The sequence below is a fragment of the Grammomys surdaster genome, unplaced genomic scaffold (genome assembly GCF_004785775.1).
Source record: "Grammomys surdaster isolate TR1022 unplaced genomic scaffold, NIH_TR_1.0 125940, whole genome shotgun sequence".
NCBI classification, from domain to species: Eukaryota; Metazoa; Chordata; class Mammalia; order Rodentia; family Muridae; genus Grammomys; species Grammomys surdaster.
The window spans coordinates 3,117,067-3,138,618 of record NW_021620762.1 but is presented as its reverse complement, the minus strand read 5'-3'; the positions used below and the strand labels follow the sequence as shown (position 1 = coordinate 3,138,618).

Below are 21,552 nucleotides of genomic sequence, written 5' to 3'. Positions count from 1 at the left end.
GCTTGCACACACATGCATGCTCACACATGCATGCTCACACACTCGCTCACACATGCATGCTCACACATGCATGCTCACACATGCATGCTCACACATGCACGCTCACACATGCACGCTCACACACTCACTCACACATGCATGCTCACACATGCTTGCTCACACATGCATGCTCACACACTCGCTCACACATGCTTGCTCACACATGCATGCTCACACACTCGCTCACACATGCTTGCACACACATGCACGCTCACACATGCACGCTCACACACTCACTCACACATGCATGCTCACACATGCTTGCTCACACATGCATGCTCACACACTCGCTCACACATGCTTGCTTATACATGTACACTCACACATGCTTGCTCACACATGTACACTCACACATGCTTGCTCACACATGCATGCTCACACACTCGCTCACACATGCTTGCTCACACATGTACACTCACACATGCTTGCTCACACATGTACACTCACACATGCTTGCTCACACGCTTACACATGCAAGCTCACACATGCATGCTCACACATGCATGCTCACACACTCGCTCACACACACGCTCTCACTCATACTGCTTTCTATATTCTCCTCATCTCCTCAGAGCTAATGCCCTGCTGGAGATGACTGGCACCCTGCCTGCCCTGGGACCTTACCATGCAGCCTGTTGGGCACAGCCAGGATCACGAGGCTGTGACTGAATCAGTGAGATGACGGATCATAGTTCGCAGAGCCTTTCCGTGATAAGGAATGGCAGGTGCAGAGGCAGCCTCGGGGAGCCGTGTCTCTCGCCTCTGGACACCCTCTGAGGTTTCCCCTCAGGGCTCTGGCCACCCTCAGCTTAGCTGAGGGGTGGAGCCTGAAGCAGGCACTAGGTGAGTGTAGTGAGTGTCCCTCATCTAGAGAATGACACATAACAGGTGAGAAGGTGTTGCCCTTGCCCTGGGACAGTTGCCAAATCACTGACTGTCACCTCTTCTAGGAAGCTCTGAGCTCTGGACTGAGGAGGACATTGTCTTCCCAGCCTTGGCTAGGTCTGTTGATGACCTGCCCTGCAGTTCCACCCTGCCCTGCCCTCTGCAGACATTCATTGAGCCCCCACCCCAACCCCCTGTTAGTGTGTATCAGGCTTCCTAGAGAGCCACTGGGTCACACCTGTTGCTTCCTTAGCCTCGCCTGGCCTCGTGGTACCTTCTACCTGCCCCTTCTCCAGAGCAGAGGGCTCACCTGCTCCGCTCTCTGCCTGAAGTCAGTACCCTGCCTGGGTCTAGCCAGTTGACTTCACTGTCAACATGACACGCCTTAGAGTCAGCTGGAAAAAGACTTGTGTTTTGTTAGGTTTATTTGTGTGTGTGTGTGTGTGTGTGTGTGTGTGTTTGTTTGTGTGTGTGTGTGTGTGTGTGTGTGTGTGTGTGTGTGTGTGTGAGAGAGAGAGAGGTAGGTATTGCATTATGAGCATGCTGGTGCTTACTCAGTTCAGAACAGGGAGTCAGATCCCCAGAACTGTAGTTACAGGCAATTGTAAGCTGAGTCACGGGTACTGGGAACTGAACCTGTGTCCTCTGCAAGGGCTGAGAGTGCTCCTAACCACTGAACCATCTCTCCAGCTCTGGAAGATGGTTAGGTTTTGTTATTGTTTTTTGAGACAAGGTTTCTCTGTTGTAGCCCTGGCTGTTCTAGAACTCTCTATAGACCAGGCTGGCCTCCAACTCAGAGATCTGCCTGCCTCTGCTGGGATTAAAGGCATGTGCACCACCCCCACCTAGCTGGATGATAAGAGTTTTTTTGTTTGTTTTTTAAAGATTTATTTATTTATTGATTTCATGTATGTGGGTTCACTGTCACTATCTTCAGACACACCGGAAAGTGGCATCAAACCCAATTACAGATGGTTGTCAGCCACCATGTGGTTGCTGGGAATTGAACTCAGGACCTGTGGAAGAGCAGTCAGTGCTCTTAACCTCTGAGCCATCTCTCCAGCCCTGGATGATAGTGTCAACTGTCCAGATCGCCTGCCCTGTGGTGATGTCTGTGGAAGACCGGTCTTGATCGTTAATTAACGTAGGAAGACCTGGCTGTCTAGCAGGCCATTCCCTGGGGGCAGAAGTCCTGAATCGCGCCAATGCAGGCATCCATTGCTCTCTGCTTCTGACTGGTGTGATGTCACCAGAGGTTTCAAGTCCCTGCTTTGACTGGACTACACCAGTGGACTGTAACCAGAATTAAAGCCAAATAAAGCCCTTCTTTCCTAAGTTGCTTTGTGTCAGGGTGTTCTATCACAGTAACAGAAGCTAGGACACAAGATTTCCTAAGTTGTTGATTGACCCAGAAATTGAGTGATTATCAATGGGTTCATATTCAGCTGTCAATTAAGTGTCAAACAAAACAAAAAATGGTCCTTGCTCTTCTGAGCCCATTTCTGTGTCTTTTGGACAGGTTCCGGGCTCTGGGGTCAGGGAGACAGAAAGCTGTCTCTGACCAGGAGAGATGTGGTGTCATCCTCAGTGACGTGCTGGGGGCAGAGTCACCGCTCTATCATCTTGGAGTCACCCAGGTACGTGTGAGTGCACAGGGGACGGGTGTGCGTGAAAAGGAGGGGCCCCTGCTGGGCTAAACATGGACAAGCTATGCATCAGGTGGTCCTTCTCAGTGGGAGTGTGGTGGCTGCCAGGCTACTCTGGGGACCCTAGAGTAGAGTGTGTGACCAGATGTGGGGAGGCTGAGGCCAGAGGAGAAGAACAGACATGTCCAGTCTGCTTCCTGAATCTTCTCCTCCCCCCACCCCATCCCCTACTTCACCCCCCACCTCCTGAAGCCTGCCTCTGCCCACAGGTCCTCCTGCAGGAGCAGGGCTGGCAGCAGCTAGAACAGCTGTGGGCTCAGCGGCGCTCACAGGCCCTGCTCACTCTGCACCGTGGCCTCCGAGCCTGTATCACCCGGCAGCGCCTCCGTCTCCTGCCCCGGATGCAGGCTCGTGTGCGTGGACTCCAGGCCAGGTAAGCAGGTACTGGAGCCAGGACCAAAGTGTGAAGGTAAGGCTGGGGAGACCAGGCTGGCTTCAAACCCATGATCCTCCTGCCTCAGCCTTCTGGATCTGAGATTACATCCACCCACCACCACACCTGGCATCCAACAGCTATTCTGTCCATCCGGCCGGATGCTGGAGACACAGGGACAAAGGCTGCAGGGATTTGGCCTTCTGGGCTAGCTGCAGGGGAGGGGTCAATGCTGCCATTGACTCAAGGCGAGGGCTGAGAAATAAGATAAAGGAAGCCATGTTGAGAAACACCATCAAGGGCAACCATTACTACTATCTTTTTGTTTGTTTCTTTGAGGCTGGGTTTCTCTATCAGTCCTGGCTGTCCTGAAACTTGCTTTGTAGACCAGGCTGGCCTTGAACTCACTGAGATCCACCTGCCTCTGCCTCCCAGCCAGTGCTGGGATCAAAGGTGTGTAACACTACCACTCAGCAGCACTACTGTCTGGTGAAAGTGTGCCCCACACACTTTCACCACATAACCTGAGGCAGTGTCCGTGGAGCAGTAACTCCCGACTCCCCACCCAGCCGCCAGCTTCCAGTAACTCCCAGTGTGTTCTCTAACTCTCAATTTGCATATTCTAAGTATTTCCTGTAAGCCAGTTTGCAGGCCTGTTCCCTTTATGCCTGGCCTAATTTACCTAGCTTTGAATGCCTTCAGAGTCTGTGTTGTAACACAGATCAGAACTTCATTTGCTTTCTGCGGCTGAATAATGTCCCACCGTTTCAGATTCACAGCCTCTTGCTGATGGCTGTGTGGGTCGCTCCCATCCCTTAGGAATGGGGCTGTTAGAGCATCTGTTGGGCTTTCCCTTATAGCGTGCTGGGTGTGTACCTAGGAGAGAACTGCCTGGTCAAGCTGTCATTCTCTCTGCTCTGCTCTTTGAGGATCTGTCTCAGTGCCTCTAACGGTGTTTAGGTCAGTCTGTATTCCAACTGACAGTATAAACAGTGCCACACCTCTTTGCTAATCCATCTCTGTTTCTGTTTTTGTGTTTTTGAAACATTTTCACTATGTAGCTTCTGCTGGTTTGGAATTCTCTGTATAGACAGACTGGCCTCGCACTCTGAGATCCACCTGTCTCTGCCTCCTGAGTGATGGGATTAAAGATGTGTGTCTCGAGCCCAGCTCTGGTTGTTTTTGACTTGATTTCTCTAACGACTTGCGGTGCTGAGAATATTTTCACGTGAGTCTCACGTCTGGAAATGTCTGTTCTAACCCATGGCCTGTTGTTTTGTTTCATTGGCATTTTGGAAAAGTGTATTTTATGCATTGTGAGTGCTTTTCCTGAGTGTTTATGCAGCATGTACATACAGTGTTCTTGAAGATTCGAAGAAGGGAACAAATCCCCTGAAACTAGAGTTACAGATGGTTGTGAGCCACCATGTGAGTGCCGAGAACCCAGGTCCTCTGTCTGAGCAGCAAGTTTTCTCGAGGATCTTGTATGGTTGCTCTTGAGATAGGATCTTGCTGTATAGCCCAGGCTGGCCTCAAAACCATCCTCTTGCCTCAGCCTCCTGAGCACTGGAACTATTGACGTCCACCACACACAGGTCTCTTACTGGGTGCTATTTTACTTTATGTGTACAAGTATTGCCTGCAAGTACATAAGCTCTGTTCAGAAGCTGCAAGAATTCTCTATATTTTCTGGATATCGGGCCACCACTAAGCATGTGACTTGGTGGTTTTCTATTCTGAACATTGTCTTCATACCTTCTTTGTATCATCCTCTGCTACATGAAAGTTCTGGACAGACTGCTGGGTTGTTTGATCAATGGATCGAGTTTTCGTGCTGGGGATCAAACCCACGCACTTGAGCATGCTAGAAAGGACTCTGTGAGCTGCGCCACACTTCCAGTCCTAATGGTGTGTGTGGTCTCTGTGTGTGTACATGTTCATGTATGTATGCATGTGTGAATGTGGAGATGTGCCTGCTGGTGTGGATACTCATGTGTGCACATGAGTGTGGAGAGCAGAGATTGACAGAGTCTCTCTTCCCTGGTTGTTCTCAATCTACCTTTCTCTTTCTCTCTCTCTTTCTTTCTTTCTTTCTTTCTTTCTTTCTTTCTTTCTTTCTTTCTTTCTTTTTTTCTTTCTTTCTTCCTTTCTTTCTTTCTTTGAGTCAGGATCTCACTTTGTAGCCCTGGCTGTTTATCTGTCTATAAACTCACTTTGTAGACCATGTTAGCTTTGAATTCACTGAGCTTCTCCTGCCTCTGCCTCTAAGTGCTAGGATTAAAGGCCACAATACCTTGCTCTTTCCTTGTCTGACTGTCTGTCTGCCCATCTGTCTTTTCTTCTTCTCTCCCTCCCTCTCTCCTCTCTCTCTCTCTCTCTTTCTTTCATGAGACCTGGCCTAGGATTTGCTGACTTGGCTAGTCTGGGTAGCCCGTGAGCTCCAAGCATCTATCTGCCTCTACCTCCTGGGCCCTGAGGTCACAGACACTGAGGTTACAGATGTTGAGGTTACTGACGGCTGCCTTACCTGGCTGTCGTGTGTGTGGATGAGGAGGCCTGGAGTTTAGCTCCTCATGTTTGTGCAGCAAGCACTTTGCCAACTAAGTCATCTTCCTGGCCCCAGGCTTATTCTTATTTATTTATTGTATGTGTATGAGTGCCTTGAATCTATGTTGTGTACCACATGTGTGCCTGGAGCCCTTGGAGGTCAGAAGAAGGAACATGCAAACAGAATATCTTTGAGAATTTCCCAGCTGTGAGAAAACCAGTCTCCTCAGTGAAGGAGTTCTGAGTGGGATAAGTAGTAAAAATAAACCTAAGAGGCTGGAGACATGGCTCAGGAGGTAAGAACATTTGTAGTTCCTACAGAGGACCAGCGTCCAGTTCCCAGCACCTATGTCAAGGGACTAACTGCCTCTAACTCTGACCCCAGAGATCTGACGCCCTCTTCTGGCCACCTATGAATCCTACACTCACATACACGTAGACACACCCACACACATACATGCATAATTAAAAATAAGAATCCGAAAAACTAGGACTGGAGAGATGGTTCAGCGGTTAAGAGCACTGACTGCTCTTCCAGAGGTCCTGAGTTCAATTCCCAGCAACCACATGGTGGCTCACGACCATCTGTAATGGGGATACCTCTTCTGAATGTATCTGAAGACAGTGACAGTGTACTCACATACATGAAATAAATACGTCTTTTTTTTTAATGTATCTGAAGACAGTGACAGTGTACTCACATACATGAAATAAATACGTCTTTTTTTTAATGTATCTGAAGACAGTGACAGTGTACTCACATACATGAAATAAATATGTCTTTTTTTTTTTAAATCCTAAAATCTGGAAGTGGTGGCACATGCCTATACTCATAGCACTCAGGGGGCAGAGGCAGGTTCAGGGCCAGCCTGGTCTACATAGTGAAACAGTCCGAGAACAAAACATTTCCTGGTTTACCATAGCATTCTGTTCTTTACTGTTAAACACTGGGGGATTCACCAGTCCAGAGTCCATTTTCACACTGTGGTCTAGGTTTAGAGAGGGTTCTGGTACCAGGGAAGAAGCTTAAGTTTCGGGTCTCACCCTCCCCCACGTTACTCCTATGGCCTCCAGGAAGCGATATCTCCGGCGGAGGTCAGCTCTGGGACAGCTCAACACCATCCTCCTAGTGGCTCAGCCCCTGCTCCGGAGAAGACAGAAGCTACAGGTAAGAGGGTTTTGAAAGTGTTCATGGATTGTGGGGAAGCTCAGGATAGAAGCCAGAAAGGTGACCTTGGCTGGCCAAGTGGGCAGAATCCTGACAGCCTGAACTTGCCAGGACTGAAGTATCCAAGCCCATTGCTTACTGATCACCTCCATTTCCTGTTCCGGCTGGGGCCCTGTCTTATTTCATCTTGCTGCCCCACCACCCCGCCAGGCCTGGCTCCCCCTTTTAGCCTCAGTTCCTTCTGTTCTCTCCAGGCCCCCACGGCCCCCTTCTCTCTCTCCTGCCTGATGACTCCTTTGTGAGAATCATAAAGCTGCTCAAAGGTCAATGCCTACTTTCTGCTCCTCTCCCTGGCTCCTCCCCAGCTGGACTCTGTCCCCTGAGACCATTCGTTCCCTTCTTTACCTCTTCCTGGTGCCCTAGCAGACAGGCAGTGACAGCCACAGCCTGGTGACGGCGAGAGTGGAGAGGGGGTAGAGGTAGGTGAGGTCGGGTGGTTGTACCCTTTTGGGTCTATGACATTCCTTTGCTACCATCCTGTCTCCTGGGGACAAGAGAGGACACTGAGCTGCTGAGTTGGGGATGGGCTGCTAGTGGTGTGGGGGCATCAACTCTTCCTGGATCTTCCACAGTGTTCCCGTGGTCGGCAGAGAGGGGAGCCCTGGGGGAAAACGTCAAATATGGTGAGTGATCTGGAAGCAGGGGTCCTGTGTGGTGTGAGCCTGGTATAGAGTGGGGAAGACTGTGACACATAGGATGCCATCAGGGTCCTGTCCCTTATGTGCCATCTCAGCAGAAGACTGGGACTCTCGGTTTTCCTCAGAGGCTCTGGAGACCCGATCATATCTGTTCCCAGGATGTGTCACTTAGGGACACTTATCATTCTGGAGATTTGGGGAGGGGGGAGCAACCCAGTCTTTCTTGGCTGTCCTTTAGTTCCTGATCATTGGTTCCCTCCACCAGGACCTGGGGCGCTTGGAGATCCCAGCCCAGCTGGCTGCTCTGCTGGAGAGGGCGGAAGGTGAGTCCTCTCGGTGTAGAGAAAAGTTCCTTATGCTCGGCTGGCCCACCTGCCTCTTTCCCTGAGCCACTCACCCCGGCGCTCTGTCCATGGTGGTTAGCAACCTGATAGGAAGAGTGGCAGTCTTGAGTGTCTCAGGCTGCCTCTTGTGTTCCTTCCCAGACCACCAGGCCATGCTGACCGGGAGCATCACAGAGTGCCTGCCACCTGAGGTTCCAGCCCGGCCCAGCCTCAGTCTCCCTCCAGACATTGACCAGTTTCCCTTCTCCAGTTTTGTGTTGACCAGCTTCCAGGTGAGACACCTCTGGGCTTCCAGCAGCATTCAGAAACTCCTGTGTAACACCTGTCAGGCAGAAATGGGGCCGCCACCTTCTCCCAGGCCATCCCCATGGTCAACAGAGCTGCTTGGAAAGCAGTCCTTACACAGAAGTCTCTGACACACAGGCTTATTTCGGCCACACCTTTACCGTACCCATGGCATTGCCCTACATTAAAGTTGTGTCCTTAAAGAAGATTTAACAGCAAGAGAAACTTAAATGCCAGAGGATTAAATACGATAGCAGGATTCACAACGGCATGTACAAGAAGCTTCTTGTCTTAGTTTATTTACCAATTTATTTTGATTAATTTATTCATTGAGACAGGGTCTCACTATGTAGCCCTTTTGTCCTGGCACTCACTCTGCAGACCAGACTGACCTCAAATTCAGAGATGCACCTACCCCTGCCTCCCAGGTGCTGGGATTAAAGGTGTTTGCCACCATGCCCAACCTTATTTTAATAAAAAAGTTAAAGGCAGGGTCTTAACTTTGGTGGTCCTGGCTGGCCTGGAACTCCTTCTAGAGGTCCTCAGCCTGCCTCTGCCTCCCAAGTGCTGGGATTGAAGGTGTGGGACACTCCACCTGGCTTGGTGTCAGTTAATGAAAGAACAGTTAAAGGGTGGGGAGCTTCTCACTGGGACTAGAGCTTCCTGAGCACTCTTGGATTCAAATCTCCAGCACGCATGTAAGAAGCCAGGTATGACCATGATGTCTGTAACCCCAATATTAGGAAGCAGATGCAGATGGAATTTGCTGGCCATTCGGCCTATGCAAAACGACAAGCTTTTCAGTTCCGTAACAGACTATCTCAGGGCAAATAAGGAAGATGACTGGTATCCTCCTGGGGCACACCTACACATGCATGTCTGTGTAACACACACACACACTCGCATCTTTCCTCCTCTCAGGATACATGCTCTGGGGTGGGGGTGGGGTGTCCTTGAGGAGTGGATTCTCTGGTCAACTCAGAGGACAAACACTATGTCACCCTCCTTCCCTCCAGAAGCCATTTCTGCCTCAACCAGGGCAGCCACTGGATGAGCCCCTGACACGGTTGGATGGCGAGAACCCTCAGAAGGCTCTGGAGATCAATAGGGTGGTGAGCGACTCCTCCAGGAGGGACACGGTGGCCACTGTAGGGACAGGAAAGGTACAGGGGAGCCCTGTGCTTCCTGCCCTGGCTTTTGTGTCAACAGATGCTGCGTCTCCTCGGGGAAGGATCCCTGCAGTCTTGGCAAGAGCAAACCATGGGTACATTCCTGGTGCAGCAGGCACAGCGCCAGCCGGGCTTTCGAGATGAGCTCTTCAGCCAGTTGGTGGCCCAGCTGTGGCGCAACCCGGATGAGCAACAGTGTCAGCGTGGCTGGGCCCTAATGGCTATCCTGCTCAGCTCTTTCCCCCCTACACCTGCCCTGGAGAAGCCGCTGCTCAAGTAGGAAGCCCAGTGGTCAGGGCCCTGTGAGTGGGACCAGACCCCCCACCAAGCTTACAGCAGCTCCATGTTGTCCCCACAGATTTGTATCTGACCAGGCCCCCAGTGGCATGGCAGCCCTGTGCCAGCACAAGCTGTTAGGTGCTCTCGAGCAGACACCGCTGGCTCCCATGGCCTCAAGGTCCCACCCACCCACACAACTTGAGTGGAAGGCTGGATTGCGGCGGGGCCGCATGGCGCTGGATGTGTTCACGTTCAACGGTGAGGCCTGCCTCCCTCAGCCACTGGAGCCACCCCTGTCTTGCTCCCTGGTCTCCTCCTGCCTCATCCATCTTACTGACCTTCCCTGTGATCCTCATGTCCTCTGTCTGGTATGGGGATGGTAACTACTTACTGTCAGGGTGTCCCTGTGTCTCTTACCCTCCCTCTAACGGCCCTTCCTCAGAGGAAAGCTACTCCGCAGAAGTGGACTCCTGGACCACGGGAGAGCAGCTTGCAGGCTGGATCCTACAGAGCAGGTATGGGGACCTCAGGGTGGGACAGTGCAGCAGACTGACCATTGACAGCTGCTCTCGCTGCACGTCCCCAAGGGCCCAGGGATGGACGCTGTTCCTCAGTGAATAGAAAGAGGTTTTAGGGTGAGTGAACTCCAACTGTAGATTCCAGAAAGAACATAGAGATTGTAAATGACGGGCCCTGGGATAGCATAAGGCCCAGATCCTAACTCCATAGGCAAGCGAATGGGATATTAGAACCTGAAGATAACCAGAAGGGCTTTCAGGTACAAATAGGAGTCTCATTCTGAGACTTCTGAGTGAGGTTGAGCCCCTGGCTCACACGTGGGATGAGGACATCATGAGGAAGGGCTCCTGCCCTCAGAGACTGCCCTCCATTCCTGAAGGGTTGTCACCTGCCTACTCCTGATCACCTCCATGTCTCTCTCCTGTCCCTCCCAGAGGCCTGGAGGCGCCCCCTCGTGGCTGGTCTGTGTCACTGCATTCTGGGGATGCTTGGCAGGACTTGCCTGGCTGTGACTTTGTGTTGGACCTGATAGGCCAGACTGAGGACTTGGGAGACCCATCTGGTCCCCACAACTACCCCATCGCTCCTCTTGGTTTGTATGTACCACCCATCTGCTCTATCCCTAGCTGGTCACTCGCACAGCCACCCTGCCATCACATGGTGTGGTGCAGATGTTTAAGGCCCCTCACTCCTCTTAGAGGTGACTCCCACACAGTCCCTTAGCTAGACCCACTCTTTCCCACAGAGCTGAGAACATCCCTCCAGCCCCTGGTGTCCAGGCTCCACCTCTGCCCCCAGGACTCCCTCCAGGTCCAGCCCCAGTACTGCCTAGCAGCGGCCCTCCAGGTAAGGCAGAGCGCTGGGACTGGGCTCAGGGGTGGCCTCTCACCCCATGGATGAAGTAACATACCCTTGCCCAACAGGTGAGGTCAGGAAGCTGGGGAACCTGGATGGTTTCTTGGACCACCTCTTTGAGCCAGCCCTCTCCCCAGGCTTCAGTGTGAGTGGCCTGCCCATCATCCCCTTTGCTTTGGGGCTGAGGCCAAGACTGGGGCTGGGCCTGGCCACTCCTCTTCCTCCCAGGCTGTAGCTTTGACGCTGTACATTGTCCCTTCAGGATCTGGAACAAGGCTGGGCCCTGAACAGACGCATGAAGGGAGGGGGCTCTATTGGGCCCACCCAGCAGGGCTACCCCATGAGTGAGTACAGATGCTGCCTCTCTAGGGCCTCCCAGGCCTAGCAGCACAGGTAGGGGCGTTCTGAATCTCCTCTTCAGGCAGCTGAGATGGAAGCTCTGGCCGGTACCCCAGCAGCCAATGCTTTTCTCTTTATCTGGGGCTGGAGGGAGAAGAAGGTATGTGGGGATCAAATAGAACTGGACCTGAGAGACCCTGTTCCCTTAGTGTACCCAGGTATGGTGCAGGCACCCAACTACCAGCCAGCTATGATACCCGCACCGATGCCCATGATGCCAGCCATGGGCACAGTCCCAACCATGCCAGGTGAGGCTGGGTTAAGGGAACCAGGAGAAAAACTCACAGGACTAAAGGTGTGCGGGAGGGTCCTGCTGGGAGTCCAGATGGTACCTAGGACCAAGAGATTCAAGTCTGCCCATGGCGCTCACCTGCTCCGGGCATCCGCTGTTCTTCACAGCCATGATGGTACCGCCCCAGCCACAGCCTCTGATGCCCAGCTTGGACACAAGGCAGCTGGCAGTACAGCAGCAAAACTTCATCAACCAGCAGGCGATGATTCTGGTAAGAACTGTGGCCGGGCAGCGGGGCTGCCTGGAGGGTGCGGGCCAGCCCAGGCTCTTACTGGGTTTGCCTCTCCTTTTCCCAAGGCCCAGCAGATGACCACCCAGGCCATGAGCCTGTCCCTGGAGCAGCAGAATCAGAGACGCCAGCACCAAGCTCAGGCCTCTGAGGCTGCCTCTCACCCTCCACCCTCAACCATTGCTCCCAAGGTCAAGAAGCCTCCTGCTCCCCAAGAGAAGCCAGAGAATAACCTAGAACCTTTGGATGTTTACTTGAGAGTAAGAAACCTAGGCTAGGCAGAGCTCTGGGTCAGGTCTGGTCTGGTGGGTGACAGGTGGGAGGTTGATATCGGATCTACCAAGATGAGACACTAGGAGGAGGGTAGGCAGGATGGGGTGTGAGAAGCTACCAGAAGCGGGTGTCGTGAGGATGGGGTCATGGCTGTCTGGGGGCTGGTCTCCATTTCCTCCTTCTGTCAGGAGGACACTCCAGAGGAGGCTGAAAGCAGGCCTCAGCGCCCCAAGAGCTTCCAACAGAAACGGGATTATTTCCAGAAGATGGGTAAGGGTCCTCAGAGGGGCAGCCATGGAATTAACTGATGCCTGTAGCCTGGGAAGGGGAGACTGCACTGTGTTCCTCTGCCAGTGTGGACAGGAGCCCAGGGAAGCAAACTGGACAAACACAGGTGACAGAAGAGGCCATTTTTTTTCAGGGCAAGAGCCAATCAAGGTGAAGACGGTGAAGCCTCCAGCCAAGGTTCAGATCCCCCAGGAGGAGACAGAGGAGGATGAGGAGGAAGCAGCGGGTAGGTGTGGTGGGCTGCGGCTCCCGGAGTTCCCATAAAGCCTACAGTGTTCAATTGTCTTCTCTCTTCCTGGCAGAGGTGTCCCCTCCTCCTCCTCCTCCTCCCCCAGTGGTGAAGAAGCCGCTGAGACAAAGTCAGCCCAAAGCTGTAAAGGAGGATGAGGTGGAACCCGCACAGGAGGAAGTGCCGACCCAGGGCAGGGCTCCCACAGTCCAGAGCTCCAACCCCACACCTCAGCGCCCCAAACCCAGCAGGGCTCCCACAGTGCAGAGCTCCAACCCCACACCTCAGCGCCCGGAACCTAGCAGGGAAATCCGCAACATCATCCGCATGTACCAGAGCCGCCCGGGGCCTGTGCCCGTGCCTGTACAACCCAGCAGGTAGCCCCTGGGAGGATGTGGCCAGAGCCGGTTCTCTCCTCCGGGAATCGCCCTGTGCGCTACTAACGTTCCCTCTCTTCCCCAAGACCCATTAAAACTTTTCAGAAGAAAAACGACCCTAAGGATGAGGCTTTGGCTAAGTTGGGAATAAATGGCACCCGCTCGCCCCCATCGGTGAGCCCCGCCCCCAGCCGGTCATCTTCTCCAGGGCATGCGCTGATTTGCTCAGGGGGTCCTAGGCTTTCAGGCTAAACTTGTCCTTGACCATAGGCTTATGCCTTCTCCTGCAGACATCGCCCAACCAAGGGAAGGGCTCTCCACCAGATGTGGCTCCTCGATCCAAGGCTCAACCTCGCCTTGAGCCCTCCATATCCATCCAGGAAAAGCAGGGACCCCTTCGGGACTTGTTTGGCCCATGTAACCCAAACCCACCTGTGGCTCCAGCACCCCCGCCCCCACCAGCCCTCCCACTACCTCTGCCTGAGGAGCCCAAGACCCCTTCAGTGGAGTCTCGTGGTGAGGAATCCCCTTTCCAGTGTTGAGCCTCTTTGGGTTGGTGACAGCATTCATGACAGCCTCTTGGGACTCATGGCAGAAGTCATCCCCATTTGGCTGAGGCCAGCTGTTTGGGTATCTGGACTTTGGAGTCTGAGAGGCCTAGTTTCCTCATTCCTATCCAGGGTAGGGCAGAGGCACCTTGGAGCCCGTCTGGCACTAAAGGACTGACCTTTACAGGGTGTTGTCCTCCATGTAGACCTGACAGATGTGTTTTTGTGTGTGTGTGTGCGCGCGCACGCGCGTGCATGTGGGGTGGGGGAGGGGTGAAGACTCAGTGGCTGCAGCTAACATGGTCAGGGACACTAGGAAAAACTCAGGACCAGAAATGAAGGCAGGATAATGCCAGGAGTCACAGCTGAAGTGGTTGGAGGCTGAGAAAAACAGGCCAGGCTGATGGACTCGGGCACCTCAGTCCCAGCTCCAGCTCTGTAGGTCCTCATCTTAAGGCTCTCCTCTCCCTCTGCCAGCCTTGACAGAGCCCATGGAGGACACGGGCATCTCCACAAAGCTCCTTGTGCCCTCCGGAAGTGTGTGCTTCTCCTACGCCAACGCACCCTGGAAGTTGTTCTTACGAAAGGAGGTGGGCACAGGAGTGGGGCCTCAGGCTTCTGGGGCTGGCAGGGCAGTGGCGGGCTGGGTGAGGTCCAAGCCCAAAAGCCCAGCACATCCCCTTTCTCATGAACCACTTTTTCAAAGCTGGTTTTCACGGCTGAGCCTGGGAGGGCAGGGGAAGGCACGGGACAGCACAGCCAGGCATCTGATCTTGGCTCTTTCCACTGTGCCTTAGGTGTTCTACCCCCGGGAGAACTTCAGTCATCCATATTGCCTCAATCTCCTCTGCCAGCAGGTGAGAGCCTAGCCACACCCACCAACCCGCCACACCCACAGATCGACTGCATCCTAGGAACCCTTGCTCAGACCTGGGCCTAGTTTAACAGCCTGTGAGGAGTATAGTAACGGCTGGTGGGCACTCAGAGAGCACTGCCTTTGTGCAGAGCCCTGCCCCACAGGACCCTTACAAGATAGGCAAGGCATGGTGACCAACTTAGTTTTGCAGATGAGAGGGCCAAAGTGTACGTGACCCAGGCTGTAGCACACACTAGGTGCTTCATAAATGGTCATTACTTGGTTGTTTCTGGCAGGGCGGTGTGTCTCAGCTGATACACTATGCCAACGGCAGCAGACCATGGTGCTGAAGGGTTGTGGTGGCTGTGGGGTAGGGAAGGAAGAACTCTAGGTCTGGACATGATCATGAGCTTTGGGAGCCTTCTGCTTTGTCCCCCATCCTCTGCCTGGCCCACCTGTGTCTCTTGCCGGACTCAGCCGGCAGGGCTGGGTTGTGTATGCACCGCCACTGGGCCCCTGTGCAGCACACACCCATGCTGCTGTGGGTGAGTTCTAGTCTCTGGACCTGGTGCTGACCGCCTTGCTCTGCCCACAGATCCTGCGGGACACCTTCACAGAGTCCTGCACCCGGATCTCACAGGATGAGCGGCACAAGATGAAAGGCCTTCTGGGTATGGGTCCTCAGAGATAGGGTACAGGGGGAGGGGCTGGGCCTGCCCTTGAGGGGGTGTGTCATGGGAAAAAGGATTTCATGGACCCTCCTGCCCACAGGAGATTTGGAGTTGAGCCTGGACTCCCTTGACATTGCTGAAGAGAGCATCAAAAAACGCGTCGTGGTTGCTGCTCGGGACAACTGGGCCAATTACTTCTCACGCATCTTCCCAGTCTCGGTCAGTGACCCTGCTCAGCTGTGGAACTCTGTGCTCAGGGGCTCCAGATCGCTGCCCCGGGAGGCGTGACTGACCCACTCGCCTTCCTGACAGGGGGAGAGCGGCAGTGACGTGCAGCTTCTGGGTGTGTCTCACCGGGGACTGAGGCTGCTGAGGGTAACCCAAAGCTCGAGCTTCCACCTGGAGCAGCTGAAGACACTCTGCTCCTACAGGTAAACTGAGGCAGAACCTGGGCCTGGGTGGCCAGGATTGGTCTCTAGCTCACATCCTGGCTCTGTACGCAGCTATGCTGAGGTCCTGGCTGTGCAGTGCAGGGGCAGATCCACCCTGGAGCTGTCCCTGAAGAATGAGCAGCTGATACTGCACACAACCTGGGCGAGGGCCATCAGGGCCATGGTGGAACAGTTTCTGAGTGAGCTCAGGAAGGCAAGTGTGGGCTGTCTTGTGCTGCCTGGCTTCCCTGGGTTGAGTTTAAAAGTCAAGGTTTCTGGTATGCCTGGGTACTGGCTGGGAGGACGCCCAGGCAGGTAGTGGCTCACCTGCCTGCCCGCAGGACTCTGGCTATGTCATCGCCCTGAGAAGCTATATCACCGATGACAACAGCCTCCTCAGTTTCCATCGTGGGGACCTCATTAGGCTACTGCCGGTGGCCACTCTGGAACCAGGTATCCCCAGGGCGGGCAGAGGGAGGCTGCCACATGGCATAGGGGTGAGGTAGGTGAACCATCCTTTGGGAATGTCTTCTAGGCTGGCAGTTTGGCTCTGCTGGGGGCCGCTCAGGACTCTTTCCTGCTGACTTGGTGCAGCCAGCGGCTGCCCCCGACCTCGCCTTTTCCCTGGGAAAGAGAAACAGCTGGCAGCGCAAGAGTAAGCCAGGGCCAGCTCAGGAGGTGAGGAAGACAGAAGAGGTGAAGTGATAACAGGCCTAACCTGGAGTCTCAGAAGGAAAGAGCAGGGTCGCTTCGGGTGCCGCCTACTTCCTGTGTCCTGGTGGCCAGTGCTCACTGTGTCCCTGTCCTTTACCGTCTCCTTATTTTTTGCCATTTGAGACTTTGTAAGCCACACCCTCTAACTCTGGTACTTAGTTCAGTGTCTCCATAGAGGATGCTTAATAAATAACCTTGGCTTTCCTGGTTTCTGGTGTTACTCCTCTTCGGTCTAATGGGTATGGCGGCCAGGACGTGAGAGTGGGTACATGGCCTCTGGGCTAGATGGTGGGTATTGGGGTGGTACCAAATTTCCTGTGCTCCCAGCGCCCCGCCCATCCCAGGAAACAAGAACCCCTCGAAGACTCGGAGGCCACCTCCCTTACATCCTGCAGCTCTTTGTCTGCTGACTCTCACAACTACACCATGCAGGAATTTGCCCTGCGCTACTTCCGGAAGCCTCATACCTGGTGAGTGCTCTGAACCAATCCCTGTGCCTGTCTGACCTCAGCTTTCCCCAATAAAAGTCCCACGGAGTCACCAGGCCATTGATCTTACAATGGGCTTCATGATTGGGGACAAGGGCAAGACCAAGCAAGCAGGGCTGTCTTTTCCTCTGCCCTCCACAGGCTGACCCAGATGAGTGGAGATACCAAAAGGACGGCTGTCCTCAACATGATCCAGTACACTAAGGCAAGGGGCCTGGTTGGGGAGGAGTCTGGCCCTAGGATCCGCCTTCTGACTCCCATGGCCCTGTGTGACAGCTAAGACTCTCTGGTCACAGGACCCCATCCAGGAATCCCTCACCAGCTTCTGCAGTGAGGACACAAACAGTAAGGCTGTGGCTGGCTTCAAGGGTGAGTGGCTGCAGGCAGCCTTGGGCGCTGTGTGCAATGCTTTGGACCTGGGCACCTGACTCCTTTCTCACTTTGAGCTCTCCCTGGGTCTACCCATCTGCCATTTAGGAAGTTTGCCCCACCAGCTTGTTTCTCCATCCATGGCCTGTGTGGCATCTGGGGCAGCCGGGTGACACTGGCACCCTTGGGGTTTCCCTGAGTCTACTTCCTCCTCCACCAAGTTAGAGACGACTGTCCTCCCTGGTGGGTGTGGAGAGTAAGACATCAGGCGTGAGGCTTGATGAGGGGGCACGGCTAACTGCACTCTGCATCCTGCCTGCAGCTCTGATGCAGTTTATGGGGGACCAGCCTAAGCCCCGGGGCAAGGATTCGCTCTCTCTGCTCTATGAGCTGCTGAAGGTGAGCCGGAAGTGTGTGTGCCAAGGCCTGGAGCATCCTTCCCGCCTGGGCCTGGATGGACTCTCCCCACCGTCCGCTCCCCCCCCCCCTGCCCCCAACCTCCCAACCCCAGTTTCTCAATTTTTTCAAAATACTTTATCTTCAAAACAGCTCACGGTGCTACTTTTCTGGCTATTCTACTCTGCAAACTATAAATGCTTTCCTAAGAGCTGAGGGGTGCACTCTTTAGTTAGTATGCTAGGTTGAAAGTTATAGTCCATATAAAGCCAATATTCAGTGAGTTTCTATAGGAACAAAGATCAACGAGGCTCCTAGCTCCTGAGTTCACATTGCTGCCATCTGTGCGCACTCACACTTTCATAGGGACGAGCGTGTGCGTGCACACACAGCACGCCTGAGGAGGTTAAGGGTAACTTGCCGGGGAGACGACTCTCGACTCTGTGGCTCTTGGTCGGCAGGCTTCCAGAGACATCTTTACCCACTGAGCCATCTTACCAGCTCTACAAATACATTTCAAAATACATCGTCTCCAGATACCCCTAAACACTCAAAGCAGGTGCTGGGCACCTAAAACAGGTGGAGGCTAGGTCACTGCAGGGTCCAATCTCACAGGAGAGACAGGAGCAGTGGCGGGTGCTGCTGAGGTGAAAGCTTTGTGACTGAGCTCTGAGGGAGGACAGAGCCATGTGCGTGCGGGCTCAGGCCATAACATGGGCTTTGATTTTCCAGTCAAACCTATAACTTGTTGATGAGAACCGCTGCTCTGTCTCACAGGGTCACTCTGGCTGTTGCTTGGTATTCTAGGGACTTAAGGAGGAAAGGAAGTTACTGTGAGGACCCCAGGCGAGGGAGGGTGCTGGTCTGGGCCCAGAGGCAGCAGCAAAGAGGGGAGAGGTGGAGGTGGGGGTGGGGTGTCACAGAGCTTACTGTGGATGTGAGCCAGAGAGCAGAGAGGAGCCTTAATGAACAGGTCTGGTCTGGCAGAGGATCTGTTTTAGACATGGGAGGTCAAAAGTTCCTGATTTCTGAATGGAGTGGCCTGGGATCCAAGATTCTAGACTGGAGGCAGGGACTGAGCCAGATGAGGTCAAAGGCATGCGGCAGAGCCCATAGGCATGCAACAGAGGCCATAGGCATGTGGCAGAGACAGGGAGTGAGCAAAGATAACCAGAACATTCAGAGAAGCAGGTTGAAGGGCAGCGGTCACAGCTGCCTCTTTCAGCATGGCACTTAGTTAGCCCTGTTAAATTGTGTGTGCACAGGGCTAGAGGACGCCCTGTGGAGGGCCTGTTCTCTCCTTCCACCATGTGAATTACTGGGACAGGACTTGGTCGGGAATGTCCTCAGACCCACTGAACTATTTTGCCAGCTCCTGTTCAGAATTGAGATTTAATCATGTGGTTTATGTGTACCCACACGTGCAGGTGACTGCAGAGGCTGGAAGAGAGGGTCTTAGGTCCCCTGAGGCTGGAGTTCTAGGTCATCTGCCTGACATGGGCATTGGGAACTGAACTCTAGTCTTCTACAGACAGGAGTGGCAAGTGCTCTTAACTGGGCCCTCTCCCCAGCCCCACCGTCTAATAACACTCTGATGGCCCTGGGTTCCATCTCCAATGGAGTATAAAAATAAGTGACCAGTTGGGCTAGCAGCTGTTGAGGGCAAAGAGGTGACTCCTGGGATGTCACCTTCACTAAGGCCTCAGGCAGTCATCACTCATTCTCCAACAGCCCCCTGGGCTCTGCTGGCCTGCCCCCGCCTTACCCACTCACTCGTCCCATTCCCACAGCTGTGCCAAGAGGACCTCAGGGACGAGATGTACTGCCAGGTCATCAAGCAAGTCACAGGACACCCCCAGCCGTGAGTGGGGCTTGTGGAGTAGGTAGGGGACTCAGGTGGGACCAGCACTGTGGTTGGCTGGCCTGAGACTCAGATCTGCCCTGCAGAAAGCACTGTGCTCTGGGCTGGAGTGTCCTCAGCCTCTTCACGGGCTTCTTTGCGCCATCCACCACTCTGATGCCCTATGTGACCAAGTTCCTGCAGGATTCCAGCCCCAGCCAAGGTGCCTGGGATGGGAAGAGGGATGTCCAGGGTTGAGAGTGCCCTGCCACATAAAGGGCTTGGACACACCTGTGACCTCCACCATTCTGGCTCTCTGCAGAGCTGGCCCAGTGGAGCCAGGAGAACCTCCAGCGCACAGTTAAATACGGGGGACGCCAGCACCTGCCGTTACCTGGTGAAATGCATGCTTTTCTGGTACTAGGAGTGGACTGATGGGCCTTTCAGGACTCCCCTATAATTGGGTGGGGTGACAGTGCTGACAGGGGAGCAGGGACCTCTGGTTGCTGAAGACTGACCTTACAACTTACCCGACAGAAAGGGCATGCAGTTCGTTTGCTTGTAATTCACCTGCCTGGAAGTGTGGACTACAGGACGAATTCACAGACATTCACGGTAAGTGGGGGCTACCACGGAAAGGGGCTTCCTGCCTACGCTCTGGGCTTCAGTCTTCATCGTCACGGCCTGTCCACTGTGCTCAGGTGGCGGGGGAAGTGCTAGAGGAGCTGTGTGGACAGATGGGCATCACAGACTCGGAGGAAGTGCAGGAATTTGCCCTCTTCCTCATCAAAGGGGAAGGTGAGTCCAGGGGCCGGGACGGCCTCACCTGCCCGGGCCACTGTCTACGCCACAGAAACGCAGATTCTGTGTTGTGTCTGTGGTCAGTGCTGGCATGGGTCCCCTGTACAGGTGAGCTGGTTCGGCCACTGTCATCCCATGAGTACATCAACAATGTGATGACAGACCAGGACATGAGCCTGCACAGCCGGCGGCTTGGTTGGGAGACCCCACTGCACTTTGATCACCTCACATACACCGAAATCCACTATGGCCAGGTCAGCCCCTGCTCAGAAACTGCTGTGCAGTGTCACTGCTAAGAGTGGGAAGTTCCTGTCTGGGCAACCTCTGGACTCCCCTCTCCATGATGACGCTCTGTGACCAGAAGTCACCAGCTGCTGGGGAGGTTGTGACACAGCCCTCCCACCCAGGTGCTACGGGACTACCTGCAGGGCAAGCTGATCGTCAGTGCCCAGGCGGAGGCTCTACTTGCCCAGCTTGCTGCCTTCCAACACCTCGACAGAACCAGCAGCACTCGTCCTCCGTCAGAGTGAGTGACCTCAGTTCAACCTGTCCCCAAACCTAAGGGCGGCTATTGTCTACTGCCTTCAGACAAGGCCCCTTCACGTAGCCTGTCCTGATCCTGACCACACTGGCCTGGAGTAGTAAAGACCTCTCTTCCTGCCCCTCCCCAACCTGCTCCTGAGCAAGGCCCCAGGGTCCTTATCCATAATAGGTGCCAGTCATTAACTGGCACCACGTGCTTCAGCCTGCACCAGGGTCCATGCCCACAGGCTGAACTGACCCTGGCTGTGCACCCTAGGCAAGAGCTGCTGTCTTATATTCCCAAGACACTGCAATGGCAGGTGAACACGGCCAACATAAAGAGCTTGGTGAACCAGGAGCTGAGGCAGATGCAAGGGTACAGCAAGGAGAAAGCACAGATTGGCTTTCTCGGTAGGTCTATGTCACTACATCAAGGGCCTGCTGCCTGTGAGGGTCAAGGCCCAGGAGGGGAGGATGAGGAGGGAAGGTAAGGAGGTCTCTATCTTGCAGAGTAAAGTGGGGTAGGTCCCAGAGATCAGCAGCCAAGCCCCTTGTCCTGTTCTCTACCCACAGAGACCACAGCCCAGCTGCCCCTCTTTGGCCACACTGTGTATGTGGTACTCAAAGTGAGTAAGCTGGTCCTCCCTGGGCCAGTCCTCCTGGGGCTCAACCGCCAACACCTCGTCATCATGGACCCCAGCTCTCAGGTAGGCAGAGTTCCTGTTCGCGTGCTGGCTGGGACCCAGATCATTCCTCACGTAGTTCATTGCTACCCCCACCGCCCGGGCACCAATCTCTGGCCTATCTGCTACCCCAGAAACTCTGTTGCTCCATCATCCTGAAAGACCTGCACCAGCTCCACCTGCTGAGCCCACTGAAGGAGGATGGGCCCCCTGGCCTGGAACTCAATTATGGGCCTGCTGACAACCCCCAGACCATCTGGTTGGAGCTGCCACAGGTGA

The 21,552-nt window shown here is 54.1% G+C and overlaps 1 protein-coding gene across 1 annotated transcript in view; it reads left to right on the top strand.

The window, feature by feature from the left end:
* Myo15b (myosin XVB) overlaps positions 1-21,552 on the top strand; it is a 37,492-nt gene that overhangs the window by 15,774 nt on the left and 166 nt on the right. The window contains exons 19-63 of the mRNA XM_028752779.1: positions 2,444-2,561; positions 2,840-3,003; positions 6,625-6,718; positions 7,351-7,401; positions 7,682-7,739; positions 7,902-8,032; positions 9,062-9,157; positions 9,255-9,490; positions 9,573-9,751; positions 9,936-10,008; positions 10,447-10,608; positions 10,758-10,858; positions 10,936-11,012; positions 11,130-11,211; positions 11,416-11,514; positions 11,666-11,769; positions 11,856-12,047; positions 12,252-12,330; positions 12,482-12,578; positions 12,622-12,757; positions 12,791-12,954; positions 13,041-13,128; positions 13,245-13,470; positions 13,980-14,092; positions 14,300-14,359; positions 14,954-15,029; positions 15,130-15,248; positions 15,342-15,460; positions 15,533-15,674; positions 15,802-15,913; positions 15,996-16,156; positions 16,502-16,644; positions 16,804-16,867; positions 16,959-17,031; positions 17,354-17,430; positions 19,218-19,288; positions 19,375-19,490; positions 19,590-19,684; positions 19,805-19,882; positions 19,969-20,065; positions 20,177-20,322; positions 20,476-20,594; positions 20,868-21,001; positions 21,164-21,297; positions 21,408-21,548. Coding sequence (XP_028608612.1) covers positions 2,444-2,561; positions 2,840-3,003; positions 6,625-6,718; positions 7,351-7,401; positions 7,682-7,739; positions 7,902-8,032; positions 9,062-9,157; positions 9,255-9,490; positions 9,573-9,751; positions 9,936-10,008; positions 10,447-10,608; positions 10,758-10,858; positions 10,936-11,012; positions 11,130-11,211; positions 11,416-11,514; positions 11,666-11,769; positions 11,856-12,047; positions 12,252-12,330; positions 12,482-12,578; positions 12,622-12,757; positions 12,791-12,954; positions 13,041-13,128; positions 13,245-13,470; positions 13,980-14,092; positions 14,300-14,359; positions 14,954-15,029; positions 15,130-15,248; positions 15,342-15,460; positions 15,533-15,674; positions 15,802-15,913; positions 15,996-16,156; positions 16,502-16,644; positions 16,804-16,867; positions 16,959-17,031; positions 17,354-17,430; positions 19,218-19,288; positions 19,375-19,490; positions 19,590-19,684; positions 19,805-19,882; positions 19,969-20,065; positions 20,177-20,322; positions 20,476-20,594; positions 20,868-21,001; positions 21,164-21,297; positions 21,408-21,548 — 5,197 coding nt within the window. The remainder of the gene's footprint in view (positions 1-2,443; positions 2,562-2,839; positions 3,004-6,624; positions 6,719-7,350; positions 7,402-7,681; positions 7,740-7,901; positions 8,033-9,061; positions 9,158-9,254; positions 9,491-9,572; positions 9,752-9,935; positions 10,009-10,446; positions 10,609-10,757; positions 10,859-10,935; positions 11,013-11,129; positions 11,212-11,415; positions 11,515-11,665; positions 11,770-11,855; positions 12,048-12,251; positions 12,331-12,481; positions 12,579-12,621; positions 12,758-12,790; positions 12,955-13,040; positions 13,129-13,244; positions 13,471-13,979; positions 14,093-14,299; positions 14,360-14,953; positions 15,030-15,129; positions 15,249-15,341; positions 15,461-15,532; positions 15,675-15,801; positions 15,914-15,995; positions 16,157-16,501; positions 16,645-16,803; positions 16,868-16,958; positions 17,032-17,353; positions 17,431-19,217; positions 19,289-19,374; positions 19,491-19,589; positions 19,685-19,804; positions 19,883-19,968; positions 20,066-20,176; positions 20,323-20,475; positions 20,595-20,867; positions 21,002-21,163; positions 21,298-21,407; positions 21,549-21,552) is intronic.